We start from the raw sequence: 22,673 nt of genomic DNA on the forward strand, positions 1-22,673 counted from the left end.
TGTGTTGATATATAGGACAAATTCTCAAGGATCAGTGGGCCCACAAGAGTATGCCACATGGGCAAACAAGGGTAACGGCTTTTTATGTGTTTTGCCCAAAAAAGTTAGTGTGAACATGAAATCCTTGACCAAGTCACGAAGGAAACATGATTTAATGTTGATTGACAGTGGCCTCATCAAACATCAAAACAATTAACACTTAATTCCCTCAAAGTAGATTTCAGTATTCTAAGCCTAAAATGATGAGTTATAATTAAATATGTATATAAATCCAAAACAAGAAAATGAGAACCAAATTTAAAAAACCTAACCACATGTAAAGAGATATATTCAAGGATTAGTGGGCACAAAAGAATGTCACATGGGAAGAAAATAACTCTAGTTTTACTTATTGGGGAAATTATAAATTTTTTAGGAATATAGCTATCCCATTTTGTAATTAATTTTTTAGGGATAAAGTTGTACGATGTTCGGTCGTGGTGTAACTAATTTGATAAATTCACCTTTACGCTCTTTAGTTGAATGGTTCACAATTATAATAGAAAATAATAAGTATCAAATGTGATTGAACATCAGCTAATCATTTACGTAAAATAATAATTAATTAAGTAATTACAAAATCAAATATGTGGCCTTTTTCATGAACATTGAAAAACATGATTGATTCATTAGTTTTTTGCAAAAGACTCGTGATTTTCTGACTCCCCCCTCTACTCGCCCGACATGGCATGTGACAAGACCGTAGATTTTCTTTTCTCGGGATGCGCAATTGCACATGTTAAGAAAGAAAATCTACAGTTCTATCACATGCCACATCGAGAAAGTATGTCAGAGGGGGAGTTAGAAAATCTTTATTTTAGGTAAATTAGTCTAATGGCTTGTATAAAACATCTTTTTATTTATTTATTTGTAGATTACTTATTTTCTTGATTGAAGTTTTTGTACTTGAGAGGTATAGACATTCATTCTCTATTATATTTCTATTAAGAGAAAAGAAAAAGACCAATTTTAGAGATTCTAAGTAAAAAAGTGATTAGAACTCTAGAGGTCTAGAAGGGCATTTTTTTGTACGAAAGTTGGTCGTCTAATTTGCCTTTAAAAAGCAAAATTCAGGTGAGAACAAGTGAAGATTTGCCAGCCTTAATGCCCACTTGTAAAATACGAACCTTGAGGAGCTATAAATGTTTATAAGAGATGAGATTGCAATCCAAGTTTTCTGACACAATTGTCATTCTTATCTAAACAAGTGGGTTCATGTTCCCTAAGCTCATGTTGGTGCATGTTGGTTTGCATAAAAAGTTGATTTTAAGCATAAGATCGCCGCAGATTATACAGGTTTCATGTAAGTATTCTTGTTCTTGACACATTAGGGGATCCCCCTTCATGGGTTGTCTTACTTTACATCAACAACTTCAATCCTTAAAGATTTTCCAACTTTATTAGTTAGGAAAGCCAAGCCAATCTCCTTGTAGACAAGCTATAAGGAATCAAGTTGACTAACATTTTCTCCTAGACTCAGGATCCAATACGATGTCCTGTTCCTATAAAATAAGTTAGGTGTCTACATGACACGCTTTAGTTGGTGTTTTAAAGACACTGGATTCTTAATCGAACCGTTAATTTCCTAATCAAATTGTGACACAAATACACCATTTGTATCTATAGAATCGGGACACCATATGGGATCTCGACTCTTTCTCTTAAGTGTCGTCGAGTCACTTTGGAAAAATCATTGAGTTAACTTGTCAACTTGATTTAGTTATCTCGGAAACATATTGATTGAATAGGGTTAGAAATTCGATCGAATTATTTGGTATATATATAATAATAATATTTGTAAAGAATAAAAAAATACTTTTATTTATTTTAAAATTTTCATAAAATTTATATTTTTATTTGATTCGTCAAGGTTGACTCACATGTTATCGACTTGACTTGACTCAGAGAACAATCGAGTTTAAGCATTGGATTAGTGTCCTCAAATATCCCACGATTCTATAAAAGCCCTTAAAAAAATAATATTTTCTTAGGCCATCATAAAGTGACAACAATACACTTTTGTTTTGCCACTAGAAGACAAAATAGATTCCTCATTAGACGTCTACGAACCACAAATTTTATCCATTTTAAGTTAATTCGGTAAAATCCCTTGCAACCCCTCAATGAATTAATGGTGGACATTTGATTTTATTCAAATTTTGATTTAATGATTTAAGTTTTGATGGGTACTTAATTTAATTTTTTTTAAATTTTATCATTAAATTGTCATAAAAAGGGATGATGACTTTCAGTTAAGGTGGTAAAGCTAATCTTGCAATTTTCATGGGGTGCAAATTGATCACTACGAAGTAGCTATCTGATTACTTTGATTGCACTTAAGTAGACCCAAAGGGATGGTTCATGAAACTGTAAACATTGAGTGATTAAGAATCATCCTTATAAAAAATCAGCCCATTCTAAGACTTCTAACCCATAAATTGCACAAATGTTTGGCTCTCTTTAATGGGAATGCTAACTTCCAATACTTCATGAGAATATTAGTATTGTCCAACACATTTTTCCTAATAAATACCTCACATTCTTTTGTCTTTTAGTGAAAAAGACAAAGGTGTATTAGTCTTTTACACAATAAATTATTGTTTATATAATAAATGTTATGATCATTTAAGTATTTTGAATAAATATCTTTTTTTTTAGAGTAAATGATTTGGCAATCGATCCCAACATATAAATGCATTTATTAATGACATAATAATGTATTTATTATGTAAAAGACTAACATGTCCTTATCTTTTTAACCAAAAGATAAAATGAGGAGAGGTATTGTTGAAAAAAATAAGTGATGGACAATGCTAACGTCCCCATGAGGTCTTGGACGTTAGCATTCCCCATATATATGTATATGGAAGCGTTCAGAAGTTCTAAAAAGAGTCAAACATTGTGTCAAACATTTTTCAAAATAGGGGTTAGAGGTTTCGGAATGGACCGAGTTTTTGTGAGGATGATCTCTATGATGAAGAGATCATCCTGACCAAAAATCAGCTCATTCCAAAATTTCTAACCCTAATTTACAAGTTGAAGAATTGTGGACCATCCAATTTTTGTAAATCACTTTTGATAGTCTTAGAAGGTTCATAATGAACTGATTTTTTATGAGGATGATCTCCTCTTCATAGAGACTATCCTCACAAAAAATCAGCTCATTTCGAAACTTCTAACCCATATATTAAAAAAAATATTTATTTGGCTCTCTTTATGGCCACCGAATGCCACAAAAAAAAATGTTTGGAGCTCTTTAAGAGCTGCGGATAGGGGCAGAGCTAGTAAGGAGCTGGTGGGGGTAATTGCCTCCACAGAACTTTGAGACACCCCTATATTTTTAACTAATTACATGTCCCATTTGTCTCCACTCCCTCACCTCTCTCATCATTTGCCCCCACACCCTCACCTCTCTCTAATCGTATTTTCCAGCACAAATAATTTTCCCACCATTCTAGTTCTTCAACTATACAACGAACCATAGTTTGCCCCCACTACAAGAAAATCTTGGCTCCGCCCCTGCCTCCGAGACTTCTAACCCATGTTTTGAAAGATGTATGGCTTTCTTTAGGGCATGCGAACGCTCCCCTATACATATAAACTTTATTTTTAATTCACTATATTCTTCCACGTACTCTACATGAAGAGAGGGATTTCATGGAAATCCCTAACTTGATCACCCTACAAAAATGGTGGAGCTTATATCCCATGTCTATTGGATAAAATGGTAACTTATTATTATTTTTTTTTTTTTTGTGTTTTGGTGGGCCATACGTGCCATCCCACCCGACACATGTAAACATTAAATAGCTACCATTTTGGTGGAAGGGCATATAGAGATTCGAAGGCATGACCTGGGGAGTAAACCTAGTCAGCCTTATTGAGCATGCACTAGTTCTCTATGATGGCAAGACCTAAAATGAAAAAAATAAAATTAAATAAAGAGAACTTCTATTGTCACACCAACTTTTACTAATAGCACCCTTAGATGTAGTCTAATTCTTTGGTGTGGCAATAGAATCTCTCTAAATAAACGGGGCCACATGATAAAGTGCAATAAATACACTTTGGAAATTGGATTTTATATCGAAAGTGCCTTTAATATTTTTATCATCAAAATACCCTCATATGCTTATTCCCAAGGTGTATTTATTGCACTTTAATGTGTGGCCTTTGGGCACACATTAACAAATCCCATAAATGGGAAAAACTCTACTAAATCGACCATCAACATTACTACCCAAAAGTAAAAGGAATTAAGAAAGAAGTCCATCTTATAGAGTGCATTTAAGTAATTTTCTCTACAATAATCCAATGGGATGTATTGGAAGTATTTTAGAGGATGGTAAACATCAACATTGGGCTACTATTTATAGGGTGTCAATGGGCCAGTTTGGGCCGGGCTTGTTTGAGCCCTAACCTGACCCTAAAGAGGCGGGTTCTACCTAGACTAGGCCTATACTATTATTGGGCCTATGTTGACTAAGCTGTAGCCCGGTTCTAACGGGATCGGGCTGGGTTCAAGCCGAATAAAATTATTTAAATTTAATATTTTTAATGAAAAAAAATATTTTTGTGCATGTTTGACCATCCAATCGAAGTTGAAATTAATGTCATATTAACCTATAAAGGTTATAGATGAATGTCAAATTGTAGTTAGACAAAATATTTTAATTTTATTAGAAAAATATTTTTCTAATTAAATATATAATAAATGTTTTTATAAGATTGAATAGTGGGCTGGTCTGGGTACTATAAAGCCCTAGCCAAACCCGGATTTTACGGGTTAAAAATTACTAAGCCCGACCCTACCTTTTTGGGCTAGCCCATGTTTTGTCGGGCCGACAGCCTTAATTGATATACTGCCCATTTACTTGGTATTGCATAGAAAAATCAACGTTGACTTAAGGTCAAGGGGGTTAACCCAATCTTTCATTTTACAAGGAGTAAACCTAATATCACTAATTTAACAGGTGGCGTTAGAAAATACCCAAAATTGTCTAAACAAAAAAAGTCAAAAACTGCCAATAAGGTATTGCACTAATATGCGCTACTGTTAACCGGCGCATTATAGCATCAGACAATTTTAAGGAGAGAAATCTAACGTCACACCTGCAAGTCCAACGAAACCTATCGGCCTCACCAAAATTCCCCAAAAAAATTGATTTTTATTTTCTCTCATCTTTTTTTCTCTTTAATTTCCTTCGTCCATGGCTTTAAATGGATCTTCTACGGTGAGATTTACAAAAATTAGGGTTTTTGTTTAATTTGAGTATAAAACGAAGGGAAAATTTTCTTTCTTTAGCGGCTCTAGAGCTAATTCGAGCTCCTCGATCTCTGAAAATTTTCAATCTTTTTGATGTTGCAGAAAGCAGGAGAGACGGAGAACAGCTTGGAGAAGATCAAGCGACAACTAACTTCGGGTTCTGGGAAAAATCTGTTGCAGGGGCCACTTCTCAAACGATCTGAAACCGTACATTTTTTTTTTTTTTGTATTTTTGGGAATTAAACATAAATATTTTCTTTTGCTCAATTTGAAATAGTGCTCAATTCATGGCTTCTTTAGTTTATTAATTTTATGGTGATTATTCAAGTGTGAAATTTAGTCCTATTTTTCAATCATTTCTCACAAAATTCTAAGTTTTGATGGTCAGTTATTTCTGTTAGAATATTTTTATTTTGTTCTATTGGTTTTAGTGTTATCTTCTTGGGTTAAAAGAACTGTTTAGGTGTCTTCATATATAGATTGTAATGCACAATTATAATGGGGATTGAAGAATTTGGCTTTGATTTAGGAGACTGATCGCCTTCTCTATGAGGGTTAAGAATCGAAATACACGATAAACAATTCTGGGAATGACTCACACCTTATTGAATAATCTTAGGCTTATAAATAGCCTTTTACAATCTTAACAGAATGAGAAAAACTAGCTCACGTTTCCAACTACTCAACGTGATAAGTGCAACTAGAAAAATTAGGAAACACTAAACAAGTACCGTAAAGACTAGGACTTATTCAAACAGAAAACTTAACTAAATCCCTAAACTTTCTCTTCATTCCCTCCCTTAAATTAGTTACCAACTACAACTAGTTTAATTCGGGAACTTGACAGACTCCCAACTGACTTCGAAACCTCTTAAATGCATCCACTGTGAGGGGCTTTGTAAACACATCTGCTAGCTGATTTTGTGTTCCACAATAAACCAATTCAACTGCTCTTTCTCGTGTGAGATCACGAAGAAAGTGGAAGCGCACATCAATGTGCTTGCTTCGACCATGTAACACAGGATTTTTTGACAACTTAATTGTGGAACTATTATCACAAAGAATTGTAGTGCACTTACTTTTCTCCAGACTTAGCTTCTCAATTATTCTCTTCATCCAAACAGCTTGACTAGCGCAAGCAGCTGCAGCCACGAACTCTGCTTCAGTGGTTGAAAGTGTGACTATAGGTTGCTTTCTTGAAGACCAAGCAACAGCTCCAGATCCTAACATGAAGACATAGCCTGATGTGCTTTTCCTGTCTTCTATATCTCCTGCATAGTCACTATCTGCATATCCAACCAGACCTTCACACCCTCCCTTCTTGTAGAAAATTCCAAGTCCAGTGGTTCCTTTCAAGTATCTTAGTATCCTCTTGGCTGCCATCAAATGCAACTCAGTTGGTTTTGCCATGTACCTGCTAATCAAGCTTACTGCAAACATTAATTCCAGCCTTGTAGCTGTTAAGTACATGAGGCATCCCACCATCTGCTTAAACAAAGTCTCATCAACATGAACCCCATTCTCATCTTTAAACAATTTACAACCTGGAACGATAGGATTATGAACCGAGTTGCTGTTCTCCATCCTAAATCTTTTCAACACCTCCAAAGCATACTTCCTCTGGCAAATATAAATCCCATCCGACCTCTGCAAGACTTCTATGCCAAGAAAAAACCTCATTCTCCCCAGATCAGTCATATCAAACTCCCTCAACATGGAATTCTTAAACTCAGCAAACATCAATTCATCATTGCCAGTAAATATCAAATCATCAACATATAAACTGACAATGAGAATATTACCTCCCTTATTTGTTTTAATGAACAAAGTATGCTCACTATAACACTTCTCGAACCCTTCACTTATAAAATGTGCTTCAATATGACTGAACCAAGCTCGTGGAGCTTGTTTCAGTCCATATAAGGCTTTCTTTAACTTGTAAACTTTCTGAGGACTGTTCTCCAGCTCATAACCCTTCGGCTGCTCCACATACACTTCTTCATTAAGTTCCCCATGCAAGAAGGCAGATTTGACATCGAGTTGATAGAGAGTCCACCCCTTTTGAGCTGCTAGAGCCACAATCATTCTTATTGTGTCCATTCTCGCAACCGGTGCAAATACTTCTGTGTAGTCTATCCCTTGTTGTTGCACATACCCCTTTGCCACCAAACGAGCCTTCAATTTGTCCACTTCTCCATTCTCCTTGAGTTTGGTTTTATAAACCCACTTCACCCCAATCTTCTTTGCACCTGTAGGGAGATTAGTGAGTTCCCATGTGTTGTTCCTCTCTATAGCCTGTATTTCCATGTCCATAGCTGTCCTCCATTTGTCATGCTTCACTGCCTCCTCAAAATGTACTGGATCTGTTGAAGCAAACATAGCCAAATTGACATTTGCATCTTCTTCTTCCGACTCCTTCGAAAGTTTTTCCCCAGTTACATAATCTCTCATCCACCTTGGAGGCCCTCTATTTCTTCCTTCATCAGCACTAGATGATTCTCCTCCATTTTCACCAATTTGAGGATTACAAATTGGTTCTGCAGCGACTTCCTCTTCTTCCCCACTCACTGTTCCCTCATTTTCTGCGTTCACTGCTTCATTATCTTCTTCATCATCCCATTCCAGATCAACCATTATGTGCTCTTCATAACTCTTATCCCAGTTCCAAGACTTATCTTCCTCAAATACTACATCTCTGCTAACTACAACTTTCTTTGCAGCTGGATCATAGAGTCTATATGCCTTAGACTCTTCACTTACTCCCAATAACACACAAGCAAAGCTCTTTGCATCTAACTTTTTCCTTCTCACATCAGGAACATGCACATGTGCCACGCATCCGAAAACTCTAAAGTGCTCAACCGAGGGTTTGCTTCCACTCCAGGCTTCCTCAGGTGTTTGATTCTTTACAGATAATGTAGGACTCCGATTTAGAACATGCATTGTCCAGTTTACTGCTTCTGGCCAGAAAGTCTTCGGAATTCTCCTTTCAGAAAGCATGCATCGAACCATGTTCATCACTGTTCGATTTTTCCTTTCAGCCACTCCGTTTTGTTGTGGAGTATACGCTGCAGTCAATTGCCTCTTGATGCCATGCTCTATGCAAAACTCATTGAGTTCTAGTGATGTGAACTCTCCTCCTCGATCTGTTCTCAAACATTTAATATATTCTCCTACTTCTTTCTCAACACAACTCTTAAAACGTTTGAACATGCTTAATGCTTCAGATTTCTCTACTAAAAAATAAGTCCATGTTTTTCTAGTAAAATCATCAATAAAGCATATAATGTACCTCTTCTTACTGTTGGAGATGGGAGAGATTGGTCCGCAGATATCTGCATGAACAAGCTGGAGCTTCTCTGTGGCCCTCCAATTGCTCTTCTTTGAGATTGGATCTCTGTGTTGCTTTCCAATCATGCAATTTGCACACACTGTTGTTGGAGTCTTGAACTGAGGTAACCCATGCACCATCTTCTTGAACTGGAGAGTCCTCAACCCTTTGTAGCTCAAATGTCCATAACGACAATGCCATAAGTGTGCCAAATCCTGTGTGGATGTGTAGAGGCAAGCTAACGTCTGTGGTTGTGAATTTGGTACCAACACAAACATCCGATTTGCTGTTATCTCGATCTGTATTATGAGCCCTTTTTCTGGATGATATATCTTGAGCATTCCATGTTGAATGAGAATAGCCAACCCTTTTTCTTGTAGTTGACCAATGCTCAGAAGGTTGTTCTTTAGTTCAGACACAAAAAGCACTTCACTAACAACATGTGTAAAGCCACTTACTTTCAATCTCACATTGCCTTTTCCTAACACATCCATCCTTGTGTTATTTCCCAGCTTTACCTTCTGCCTGAAGCCCTCATTCAGATCACTGAACAAGCTCTTGTCACCACACATGTGGTTGCTACATCCAGAATCTAAGAACCAGACCGCTCCCCTTCCAGCACCGTTCATCTCCACATATGACATGAGCAGCATCTCTTCTTCTTTTCCTAGTTCAGCATAGTTGGCTTCTTTATCCCAGCTTGGACAGTCATATTGAAAGTGTCCAAGCTTGTGGCACTTAAAGCATTCCACTGTTGCTCTGTAGGGTTGGCGACCTCTCCCTTTTCCTCTGCCCTTGTATGCATCTCGACCTCGTTCTCTTGCACTAAATTTGTCTTCAGAAGTGATCTTGAGTGCTTGTTCTTCTTCTGTATGTCGCTGAAATTTTTGCTCATGAACAATCAGAGAACTCTGCAGTTCATCAATGGAGAGTTGATCGATGTCTTTGGACTCCTCAATCGAGCAAACAACATAATTGAACTTCTCACTCAACGATCTGAGAATCTTCTCCACAACTGTAACATCTTGCATCTGCTCTCCATATCTTCTCATCTTGTTGGCTACTGATAGCACTCTTGAAAAATACTCAGAGATTCCTTCTCCAATCTTCATCTCTAGGGTTTCAAACTCTCTGCGGAGAGCTTGTAGATGTGACCTCTTGACCCTAGCATTCCCTTCAAACTTCTTTTTCATTGAATCCCAAATTTGTTTGGAAGTATCCTTCACAAGAATGGTGTCCAATATCGTCCGATCTATGGCCTGAAAGAGATAGTTTTTCGCTTTCAGATCTTTCAGCTTCAATTCATCTAGCCTCTTCTGTTGTGCTTCTGTCTGCACCAATCCAATCGCTGGCTCAACATAGCCAGTCTCCACCAGCCCCCAATATTCCTTAGATCGCAGGAAATTTTCCATCAACATGCTCCAATGGTCATAATGACCATCAAAGCGAGGGATGGCTGGCTGTACAAAATTCCCTTCGGTAGTCATCTTCTTTGCTGCTGCAAAAACTTCAAGAAACTTGGCTCTGATACCAGAATGTTAAGAATCGAAATACACGATAAACAATTCTGGGAATGACTCACACCTTATTGAATAATCTTAGGCTTATAAATAGCCTTTTACAATCTTAACAGAATGAGAAAAACTAGCTCACGTTTCCAACTACTCAACGTGATAAGTGCAACTAGAAAAATTAGGAAACACTAAACAAGTACCGTAAAGACTAGGACTTATTCAAACAGAAAACTTAACTAAATCCCTAAACTTTCTCTTCAGTTTGTAGGTCTCAACACCTCTAATAGATGGATTTACTTCTGTATTTCTTCATTTTTATTTTATCCACGTGAGATGATGGGGCTTATATCAATTTGATTCAAGATTCCATAATTCATTATCTTTTCAAGGCAAGATGAATTAATGGGCATGAGAATAAATACAATTGAGTGGCAGAACATGAATGGTTTAGCCGAACCTAGACTTTTGGGATAAGTGTTGTGTACATGTCTTGTATTATGCTTGGGTTTGGGCTTCAAGAGGCAAAACATTTTCAAAGGGGACCTTTTCTAAAGTGGAGTGGACTCGTCTAGGCCAGGCTTCTCAACATGGCCCATGCGGGGGTAGTGGCCCCAAGGCTATTTTTTTTGGGAGAGAAACATTTTCTCTACTCTCGGTTTTTGCTAGAGATCTCTTGGGTTGTATTGAATAGAGTGTGACTGGATTTTGTTCTAATCCATGTAAAAGCTGTGTAGAAGATGACAACTGTAAAATAGTGGCAGTATGTCACATTTAACAACTCGTGAAGGGTTATGGCCGTTAGGCGTGCCCTAATAGAGGTTTTAACAACATTGTATCCTGAACCAAGTCCATTTAAAATAAAAATACAAGATCATCATCATCGACCTTAGCACGTGCGGCTGTGAGTTGATCAGAGTAGGATTTGACTTGAGAGAGATAAGTTTCCATGGAGGAATAGCCTTTATGAAGGTTTTGAAGTTTGGTTTTGAGATTGATAATGTTGGTTCGATCTTTGGAGTTAAATTGATGATCTAAGGCGACCCAAGCATCACGGAGTGTGCAAGACCAAGATCCAATGGTATAACAACGGGTGAAAGTGTGGCAATCATGATTCATGACTGAAAGGAGTTTGTGATCAGAGTAGGTCTTGACTTGAGAGAGATAAGTTTCCATGGAGGAATAGCCTTTATGAAGGTTTTGAAGTTTGGTTTTGAGATTGATAATGGTGGTTTGATCTTTGGAGTTAAATCGATGATCTAAGGCGACCCAAGCATCACGGGAGTGTGCAAGACTAAAAGGGTGAAAGTGTGGCAATCATGACTGAAAGGAGTTTGTGATCAGCTACAATCCAATCAAGGAAATCTGGGTTCTCTTTGGAATTACATCTGTCATCGTTGAGAGAGTCATTGGGTTTGAGGACGGATCCATCAACCCGTCCAAGTACTCTATGTTCTTTTAGAACAATGGTGAATTGAGCTTGCCATGTAAGAAATGTAGAAGCATTCAGCTTGACGGTGACAAGAGAGTTTAGGTTAGAGGTGAGTGTTTGCACAACATTGGAGAGAGGGGTTGCATTGGATCGAGTGAGCTCACCATCCGTGAGGAATGTCCAAGAAAAGTTTTAAGACTTGGATGCTCTTATACCATAAAAGCTGTGGAGAAGATGACAACTCTAAAATAGAGCGAGCACGTCACATTTAATTATATGTAGGCACATGACAACATATTCCATTTGTTACATCTTTTGATAGAGCAAAAGGATATGATAGCATATTCCATTTGATACAGGAATTGATAAAGCAAACAAGAAATAGAAAACTCTAACATAAATAAGGATTTAGTGCTATGCCAATGCACTCTAATACCATGGACGTAGGCACACCACCATGTAAATCGTTGTCTTTGTGTGATTGTTTCTATTCTTTTTGCTACTTCGTTTTTTCACAATAAGATGATGATGATATGATGGGGTTGTATCAACTAATTAGTTCTCTTTTGAATACAGATGAGATCAAAAACGCCATCATTGGGGCAAACGATGCTTAAAAAGTGGTGGCCAGGTTATCAAATACCAACTCTCACTTAGCTAAAAAAATGCTGCCCTTCTGTCCCTTATCATCATCCCGCCTTCAAAACAGCAGACATTCTCTCTTGTTACTTGATTCAATTATATGCTTTCCACGAGAAAGCTTGCCACACATGGGGTAGGGGTGACATGGCAAAAGAATGTAGATTCCTTGGGCTTAGCTACCGTAGTTGCTATGTGTGATGTGAATAAATCTCAATTTTGTGGACTTCTTTTTTAACAGGTCTTTGTAAAGATCCATTTCAATGTTTATTAAGTTAGAGTAGATTTTTATACAAATCGGTATCTGATAAAAAACATACATGTTTTTGGGCAAAAATATATGATTGTACCCCTTATTGTACAATGTCACACCAAAATACGAGACGTGCACAACACAACCCATTATGGAGGTGAAGATATTCTCTAAGAAGTCGCAGATGGTTGCATAATATTCTAGAAACGATAAGTTATCTGTCAGATATTGAAATAAGTAAGAGTAATACCTAAAGTCATGATAAGAGACGTGATTGGGCATAACTAGAATCGATTGAGCATGATTAGAAAAAGATATATATATATATATATATTTTTTTAAAGTTTAGCCACTTTGTTGGATTTTGTTTCTGACTGTCGTCAGTTGCCTAAATTTTCTTAACAGCTGAGGAAATGGAATGAGAGGTGGGTGATCTTAGACCCGACTACTGGAAAAATGGAATACAAGTATGTATACTGTTCTATTTTTAAGATAACTTCTATTTTCAAGCACTATCGTTTTTGAGTCGTGCTGGATTGACCTCATTTCTCACTTTTCTGACGTGGAGGTGCATACAAAATCATAGTGTGAAATGTGGTCAATCTTTGAGGTCACTTCAACATTATTCAACATTTTTATTGGAAGTACATTGAATTTTATTCCAACCATTTTTTGCATGCTTTAGGACTCGGAGAAATGAGACAGTTGTCAAGGGAGCCATTATATTTGATGCAAATAGCACGATTACTATATCCCCTGTGAACTTCCAGTAAGATCTTTACGTTTTAGTTTGTCATATTCTTGTTGACAGGGGGGTGTGTGTGTGTGTCTGAGTTTTGATGCTATCTTATCTGATTTTCTCTTTTTGAATGCTTCAGTGGACTACCAAAGTACGATGGATGTTGTTTCTGTATCCTCCTCGTGTTAAAATCGTATTGGAAATACAGAGAAGGATTTTGGTTTGTGGTTCTTTACATTTGAGTGCTTTAGTTTACTGCTGGCTTCATGAGAACAAACAATTGTGTTCATGTTTCTTAACCAAACTTAATAGACATTGGAACCGCACAGAAGAAAGAGTATTTCCTGTGTGCTGAAACTCCTGGAGCTGCCAGAGCATGGGTGTCAACTTTACAGTAAGCTTATGGATCTTTCACTTGGTGCTATGCTGCACAATAATTGTATTTTTAGATTTTCTATTGCTAATAATTTTTTTTAGAGATCTGCTATTGGTACCCCAACTTTTACTTGTTACACCCCAATTAAAAATAAGTGAATAATGTGGACTAAGTAAAAGTTGGGGTGCCAATAGAACCTCTCTTGTTTTTTTGCTAGAGTCTAATCATAATTGTAAACAACTTGGGAAATTGTTTAAACGAGTATTATAATGTTGAGATTGTAATTTGAGTCAAACCTTTGTAATGTTTGAATGGTGTGTTTTAATCTTTAATTGCTGCGTGATAAATAATTTAGGAAATTGTGGTGTAATAAGAAAAGGTTGGGGTGCCAATAGTAGCTCTCTATTTTTCTTCCTTATTTGTATCTATTCTCAGTACAGTTTGTGAAATGTAGGAAATTCTTGTAATGCTCATTTAAATTACGTGCTAAAGGGAACACAATTAGAGGTTTTTCATAAGACTCACGATGTTTATACTTTAGGAAGTCTATTGTTGATGATTGCCCTTTCTAAGCTTCACTAGATTTGGCAAACATGCTTTCTATTTGAATTTGTAATGAACACGTATTTGGAACCACTTTCACCTGCTAACCACAAAACAATTACCTCACTGCCTACTAAAAAATAGGTTCAATTGTGAGTTGTTTTTACTATTACATCCAAATGAAAGAATAGTGTTTTTTTAGTCTTTCTACTAACTCTTTTTGATGAAAAAGAAAAAAAAAGAGAAGTTGAATGGAAAATTGCTGAGTATGAATATGCAAGTAATTGTTAACGAATCCATATCTACTTTTTCTATATTATTTGTAAAGATAAAAGTGCTTCATTTCTCATTATGTTTCTTATTGCCCACCAATCAGTGCAACACAGTTAGTACTGAAGGCTCATAGAGAAGCTGTAAATTCCTTAAGTGGGAATGGTTCTGCAAAATTGGGAACCGTTGCAGCAGTAGTTGCTGCTGCAAACTCAATGGCTCTGGAATCTTCTAAAGAAATTGAAGCAGCAATGAGGATATCCATGAGAACTGCTCTAGGCATGATGACCAATGTAACAAACGAAGGTCAAATGGATGACATGGCAATAATGAAGGTATATTAATTGCTAGAAATCGTCTTTCATTTTTATTTAATGGTGATTTAGTTTCTGGATATTCTCTCCTGAATAGTTGAAGTACACTTACAAAATGGAAAAACTCCGCTTCCCGGTTTTAGGGGCAAATTTTGATATCACGTGGAAAATGCACATGGCACACTTTCAAACTCACTACCATATTAATGTTTGGAGCACCACTTGTTGGAACTATGCACAAAAGTTAAACTTATTGGTTGTTTAGAACCATTGGATTTGAGCATTTTCGTCTGCTAACTTTATCTGTCGGATTGTAGCATTTTTTGGGTAGTGAAATCTAACATTGTAACACGCCAATCAGGTTGATTTTTTGTTGGGCTTGAAAGAGTGGAACATATCATTTTTGCTTATGGAGACCAAAATCTATTCTCCATTTTTTTTTTATATAAGTATTCTCCAATATTGGAATCAGAGTAATTCTTCCTATGGATTTGCCTCGTGAAAATTCTAGACTGATTGTCTTCTACTTTTTTATTTTATTTTTTATATCAGATATGAATGTACTCATCTTTTAAAATAGTCAGTTTTTCATTGCCGTTTATCTAACTTGGGAAACTGTTATAGGTATATATATGAATATGGGGTGCCCTGATACAGATTTACTCGATCAAAGAAGATGATTAACCATCTAAAATTTAGTGTATTTATGTTATATGAATATATTTAAGAAAGTTAGTCATATTTTTAAACCTTTTGGACATGCTTGTTTGTGTTATTACTTATCAGGGTTTAAAGAATACATAATCAAAATTCTGGCTAGATCGCAAGAAATGTCAGATTTGAAAACATTTCCAATGTATCATCATCCCTGGCAGGAAAAAAAAAACTGTGAGAGGTCTAACTCTACCTCCCAGTCATTCTATGATGGCACCATTATAGCCACCTAAATTGCACAATGTAATTTATATTATTTATTCAGCATGGCCTAGAAAATGTATCATGGTTTCACATAAAATTTTGAAGTTTAGTATGACCTTTGTAATGCCATAATGTCCTCTTAGTTTGTTTGAAAGAGATTCCTTTTTTTGTCTTCTCAAATATTATTTTGGGAAGGTTTTAGATTTGGCGTGTGAAAGGTGTCACAAAAATCCTTCCAGAATTTTGGAAAAAAGATTTCTTTTAGGATTAACAAGGGGAGTAAATAGCATTTCTGGGAGGATAGATGGTGTGTCATGTTACCCCTGTAGTAGTAGTTCCCAAGATTGTATTCCACTTAAACAAAAGACTACTCCGTATTGAAAGATGCATGATACGAATCGGGGATGAGATTACTTGGGACTTTGGCTTTAGAATAAATTTCAATGATTGGGAAATACCACTAGTAGTTGGACTCACTAGTCAAATGTCCAATATGACCATATCTCCCCTAGAGGAGGATTGTATGAATTGGGACAACACTTAGAAGGTTTTCTCCATGAAATCCTTCTATAAATCCCTCTTGCAAACTTCGAATGAGCCAATTTTTTCAGTGTCGGTTATCTTGACTCAGAAAATTCCATCCGAAGTTATCTTCTTCATTTGTACCACTGTCTTGAACAAAATCCCAATAGTGCACGACATTCGGACTCGTGGTAAGTCAGTTAATCATGTTCTACTCCATTGCAATGTGACATGGATTGTGTGATCTCATTTCTTGTCCTTGTACTACTCTGGTTGTCTCCCGTTTTCAATTTGCTCGTTTGTGAGTTGGCAATCACGGGTGTTCTAGGGGAGGGAGAAGAAAAACAAAACATATGGTGTTTGATTCATTTTTCCGTGTATTGGGGGCTTTGGAAGGAAAGGAAAAAAAATCAAGTTTTTGAGTGAAAGAGTCAGCTCAGCAAATAAGTACCATCATTGGTTTACTATTTTTTTTGGTATAAGTTTGACAATTTCAGTGGATTTTTTTATTTATTATTTTAGCTTTGTACTGCGATGGTCAGCTTGACCATCATTTCTTCATTCATTCTTTTAATAAAATATACTTAATTCCTTTTCAAAGAAAATGGAGAATATGTTTTTCTTACTTTCATTTCGATTTGTTTGCTATGAACCCATGGTTATCATTTTACAGGAGACACTAAGAGTGAAGGATGAGGAGTTACAACAGTTGGCCAGGGATCTTCGTGCACGAGATTCAACGATAAAAGAGATAGCAGAGAAACTATCTGATACTGCAGAAGCTGCTGAGGCTGCGGCATCTGCAGCTCATGCAATGGATGAGCAAAGAAGAATTGCTTGTGCAGAAATTGAGCATCTAACACATGATTCAGAGAAGCAGCTGGAGTCATCAAAGTCAAAGGTGCCAGTATATTCTTGCCTAACATGCAGAAGTCCTTTTATATTAGTGATTTTGTTAACGTGTTCCCTTGGGACATACGTTAAGGTGGCATTAAATACACCTTGGAAATAAGCATTTGAGGTTGGTGTTGGTGATTTTTTTAGGGCAGTTTTGGTATGAAATTCAATTTCCAAGGTGTATTTAATGCACTTTAACGTGTGCCCTAAGAGCACATGTTAACAAAACCCTTATATTAACGGAATTTTGTTATCACGGTGTCTGAATGCTAACATCTCTAGTGCCAATGACGTGTGGTTGTCACTAATCAAAAAGAAAAAAAAAATGACGTGTGGTTGTCTTACCCACCATAAATAAAGGGCAGCATTTTCTAAAGACTTGCTGGGGAGGGCCTTCTCCAGGTTTGTAGGGCCCATCCAGCTGTTATACTGAAATATTCTCTTACCAAAATAGTGATACCATGCAACGAAGTATCGATGTCTTCAAAACTTTAAGCACCAATTTTAGGCTTATTATTGAACTTCTATCCTCTTTTAGCTTCAGCTGAGACTACCCCTTCAATGAGTTGCTCCTCTTCAATTTATAAACCAGAAAGATGGTTGAGGAAAACTTGGTTCCATCTTTCATTTTGTCTACCGATGATAATAATTGCCATTAAATTACTTAAAATAATGCATTAGTTCTCCTTAATCTCTTTGATTTATTTTTTGAGTGCCCACCCTCATACAAGTTTTATTTGCTTCATATAAAGTTCACAATGTTCTTGTTTATAATTGTTATTAACTGTTTGGACTTTCAATTTTTTTGGGTTGCTTTTCATTGACTTTGTAGTTGAGAGTGTCTGAGGAAAAAGTTACGGTTCTGATCAAAGAGAGAGATGAACTGTTGAAGCAAAGAGACGCTGCCCTTCGAGAAGCACAGCTATGGCGTTCTGAGCTTGGAAAAGCTAGAGAACGTGTTGTTATATTGGAAGGAGCCGTTGTTAGAGCTGAAGAGAGGGCCAGAGTTGCGGAGGCAGATGCTGGAGCTAAGGTAAAGGAGGCCGTGGAGAAAGAGTTGGCTGCCGTAAAAGATCGGGAAGAGCTTCTCAAATATGTTGCTATGTTGCAAGCACAAGTTCAAAGGTTTTATGTTCTTATCTCCTTTGATCAGATTGGATTTACTTCTGCAATAATTTTAGAGAGATTCTATTGCCACCCCAACTTTGGCTAATGCCACCCCAATTCATATGTAAATCACCAAAGAATTAGCACACATCTGGGTGGCATTAGTAAAAGTTGGTGGGGCATTGGAAGCTCCCTAATTTTATTAAGTTTTTTATGGTCAACTTTAACCATATTTATTCTTTGAAGTTAGATCCATATTTCAACTGCTTAATAATTATATCATTCATTGACATAATTTGGCATTACAATTTGAAATTATCCATGATATACACATGTCCTGCCAAGTGATCTATCAATCTGAATTGATTGATCAGTAGGCCACTTCCTTTAGTAAGTGACGCAATATGGTACCATGAAAAATAAAATAAAAATATTTCTGTCCAGAATTGTCTTGCAATAAGCAGTGTCTGGATCTTATAATTTCAGAATCTAAATCATCCTAGATATTTTCAAGCAGTTAGTGTTTCATTCTCGTGCAACAACTTTACAGTTCTAAACTTGTCCAGAACATCTACTTAGTTGTTTGGTATATTTTTAGTGTTTTAGTAATGATATTTTCAGAAATTTTGTTTATTTATTTATTATTATTAGTATTATTTAGGTTTGTAGTAGTTCAAGTATCATTTGCTAAGTTACCACCCAAGTGGTGGAGCAGTGGTTTAGTGACCTAGGTGTGCTCCCTAGGGTCGTGAGATCGAGTCTCCCCTCTGCAATTTAACCCAATCCTCCTGTTTGTGGGGACACTCTATCACGTAAAAAAAAGTATCATTTAGCAAGTTTGAGTTTCTTAATAAAATAAAAAATAGAAAGTTTTAGTAGGATTAGAAATGGTAGTTTTAATTCTTCTAGGATTTTTATTAATCACCATCTACGTCATCTACTCCATATCCCTAAAATTGGACACAGTGACAAGAATCCTTTTTCTCCATTCAACTTCTTGCATAAGTTTGGATCTATTAGTGTGCAATGGTATTTGCTCCGGTTGCCATCCTGATGCAACCCTCCTTTATTTGGGCTTAGGACCAACATTGCAAGCTTAATGTCACAGACCGAGGTTCTAGTATTCTTATTCTAGGAACTGATATAAACAGAAACATTGAAGTGTAAGAACGAACTTGATTTCCTACCTCTGACTGTTAGTTTCAAACCCATCAAAAGGGGCATGCGGCTCTAACAAACTTAATGTTTTGCTGGAAGGCTTCCTCTTTTGTTGTAGCATGACGCCTATGATTTGATTTTCTGGACCTCACTATTTCAAATCAGTATAATCTCTAGCGTTGGCTGATTTCCTATTGGGAGATTTGGCTGGTTATATTCTTACTAGGGGGATACAATGATGGAGAATATTAGTGCGGATTGGTTGATATCTCTCGGGGTGCAATGTGGTGACTCCACAGGAAAAAAAAAGTGAGAGAATGGAGAGTATATGATGGGGATTTTTGGGGTAGAAGAAATTTTGGGTGATGTGATCTACCGGCCTTATGTTCACGGGTGGGTTGTTATTGTTAGGGATCATGAGTGTTTTGAGGTGGTGAATGCCTTGGAGGGGTGCTAGTTTAGGTACAGTCCTTTGTAATTATGTGGTGGAAACTATACATGGGTGCTAAATGGGGTCTATGGGCCAGATGATACAAATATCAGTTCTTAGTTTAGCTAGCAAGACAACATTGCAAAGTTACTGAATGACACGGTGAGTAAGAGGATATTTCAATGTTACTAGATTTTATATGTTGGCTTTTATTTTACTTGAAATAATTGATTCTGTGATTGCCAAACAAGGAGAAGCTGAAGCAGTCTTTTTTCCCCTCATTATAGCTTTTTTGTTTGGTGATATTCTCACCTTAATTACTTTAAAGTCAGGCCATTCATATTTCAATCTCCTAGTGCAATTATGTTTCTCATATTTCCAGTTTTGGGTAGAGGAGTCCAAGTAATCTGTGGTGGCATGTTTTGTTTGGACGTGTTGCAGAGGGAATTAGGGAAGTCTGCAGGTTTTAGGGGGAATGGGGATAGAGGTTGGGCTGCAAATAATGGAGGTGAGTTGGATTTTTACAAGGATGTACTTGATAAATGTGGTTCAATCTCAGAAATGGGTTTTGAGATATCGAGGTGTTATCAATTTGATTTTGGTAGATTATATCTATAGGAAAGTCCGTGGGTGGCAAGGGCCAGTCTGACAACCATAATGAGTTAAAGAAAAATTCATGGATCGTCGTCGTTTTTTTTCTTTAATTTCTAAAAAAATCCCTGTTTGATATTCATTTAGCATTGAAGGTTAGAACAATTTCAAGTTCCAAGCATTCACTACTTGGCACATTTGCATGTATGGTGGCTAGTCTATATTATGGTTTAGAATTGGGGTTTATATATAGAATGACTTACACTAACAAGAAATAATGTAAATCACGTATGACGAATACTATCAGCAGTAATTATGATTATTTAGGATAATTTACAAGTCTTTTCTACAAGCAATTTATAATTTAAAGTTAAATTTTAAATTCTATAGACAAATAATATTTTGGTTGAAGTTTACTGTGGGTCAAATATTTCCACTGAAATCGGACATCTTTATACCTAAAATTTGAGTATTTAGGTCAAAATTCACTGTTCCCCAAAATATTTCATGAAATGAATATTGATTTCCATCGAAATTATTAAAAAAAATGTTGGTTACTTTTTTTTGTCCGGCCTCGTGGAAATAGAGATATTTCGATACATTTTGTGGAAATATGTTAAAAGTTATACTACAATGGCAACTTATGTCCATCATCAATTACCTGTCTGGCACTCTAAATTTTTAGCTTAGACAAAGTGGACTGATCAACTAATTTCCTTATTAACAGGCAACAGAGCAATACAAAGCAAGTTTTCGAGGAGAAGACCACAGAGTCCTGCTCAGATGCTAGCAACACCCTTCCATTAACGAAGCACGTGGATTTGTCGGAGGAGAACGTGGACAAAGCATGTCTCAGCATTTCGAGATCCGTCTCGATTTCCAGGAATGGTGTGGACCATGTGTCCGTTGATCAAGTTGATGTCCAAACCATCGGGGATGGGGAGTGGAGTGACATTCAAGCAACGGATGCAAGGATAGCCGATGTAAGGGAAATTGCTCCCGAGGCTGAGGGAAACAGTTTAGATATTCCTGTAGTGAGTCTACCAGTTGATGATCACCACCATGAGCATGATGGGAGCTCCTTACATCATCAGCCTTAATACCTGAAGTCTCTACTCTGTAAGGAAATTAGAAAATGTGGACTGGAACGTCGCTTAAGGGTCGGTTTTTATATAAGAATAAAGAGATGTTTTCGCGGTTTTGATATTTGAACTTGTGTTCCTATTAAGGGAAAAAAATATATTTGATTAATGACGTAGACAGACACTATAACAATATATTGCCTGATTGCTTGAGGTGCCCATTTCAAATGTTCGAATTGTGGATATAGATATCTCTATAAGGTTCAATCTAGATCTTGATATCCCTGGCCTATGTATATTTAAGGTGATAATAAAAAATAAAAAACTAAGTTGAAATTTTAAATTTTTTTATGATTATGTTGTAATTTTTTATTCGTAAATATGCATTTTAGGTATTTCGGGGAGATTTACCCAGTATTGAAGTTGGAAAAAAAAAAATCTAGATCACATTTATAGTGCCAGATTCACCATTTTTTATTTGTCAAGTTCAACGATCTTTTATGAAAATATTGTCAAACTCGACAGTAATTAAACATGACTTAAAAGTGTCGAGTTCATCAATAATATGGTTGAACTTAAAATATTAATATTCGAACTTGATGATATTGATTATATTTTTGATGAACTCAATGCTTTTAAGACATGTTTAATGACTGTTGAGCTCAACAACATTTTCATAAAAAGTCATCGAACTTGACAATAGAAAATAGTGAGCTCGACAATAAAAAAAAGTTGAACTAGACCATAAAAAAGTGATGAGCTAGACAAAAAAATGTTGAGGTAGACAATAAAAAGTGGTGAACTCAACACTATAGGTGTGATCAAGATTTTTCGTTTGTTTTCATTCTTCTCTTTGCCTTTTCAAATTTGATATTGGCTAAATCTCATCGAAATATCCAAAATGCATATATCATAGTCCCAAAATATATACTCACATCAAAAGTAACAACGTAATCGTAAAAGAAATTAGAATGTCGATTTCGTTCTTCATTTTTCCCTCTAATAAATTGCCTAAATAAATATAAAAAAATACATCGAAATGTTCAAAATTAAGAGTATACCATTCTCCACTAAAAATTAAGAGAAGATGAATTCCCCCGAAGCATATTGAACTCCACCCGTTCTCCACTCTAAATCTCTAGGTCAAGGATTGAATAAAAAGAATTGAAAATAAGTTAGGGTTAAAAATTATATTTAAAATATATTTTATGAAAATGGAGCTCAAAATGGCACTTATGTAAAAAAAAAAAATGGA

General features: G+C 36.2%; 1 protein-coding gene across 1 annotated transcript; it reads left to right on the forward strand.

Annotated features, from left to right (window-relative positions):
* Positions 1-5,101: 5,101 nt before the first annotated feature.
* SWAP70 (Pleckstrin homology (PH) domain-containing protein) lies at positions 5,102-21,637 on the forward strand. Its single transcript, XM_086457390.1, has 10 exons — positions 5,102-5,273; positions 5,408-5,512; positions 12,877-12,938; positions 13,157-13,240; positions 13,350-13,381; positions 13,523-13,604; positions 14,506-14,734; positions 16,827-17,054; positions 17,883-18,175; positions 21,064-21,637. The coding sequence occupies exons 1-10, from the start codon at positions 5,250-5,252 to the stop codon at positions 21,434-21,436; spliced, it is 1,512 nt and encodes a 503-aa protein (XP_086313516.1). The 5' UTR covers positions 5,102-5,249; the 3' UTR covers positions 21,437-21,637.
* Positions 21,638-22,673: the final 1,036 nt, after the last annotated feature.

This window comes from Akebia trifoliata, chromosome 11, assembly GCF_017979445.1.
Source record: "Akebia trifoliata isolate Shusen 1 chromosome 11, ASM1797944v1, whole genome shotgun sequence".
NCBI classification, from domain to species: domain Eukaryota; kingdom Viridiplantae; phylum Streptophyta; class Magnoliopsida; order Ranunculales; family Lardizabalaceae; genus Akebia; species Akebia trifoliata.

Excerpts from the sequence above, each read along its gene's own strand:
- SWAP70 (XM_086457390.1), top strand. The coding sequence starts at position 5,250 with ATGGCTTTAAATGGATCTTCTACG. Across the intron at positions 12,939-13,156 it reads ACTGGAAAAATGGAATACAA|GACTCGGAGAAATGAGACAG; the intron begins GTATGTATACTG and ends TGCATGCTTTAG. Across the intron at positions 13,382-13,522 it reads GTACGATGGATGTTGTTTCT|ACATTGGAACCGCACAGAAG; the intron begins GTATCCTCCTCG and ends CAAACTTAATAG.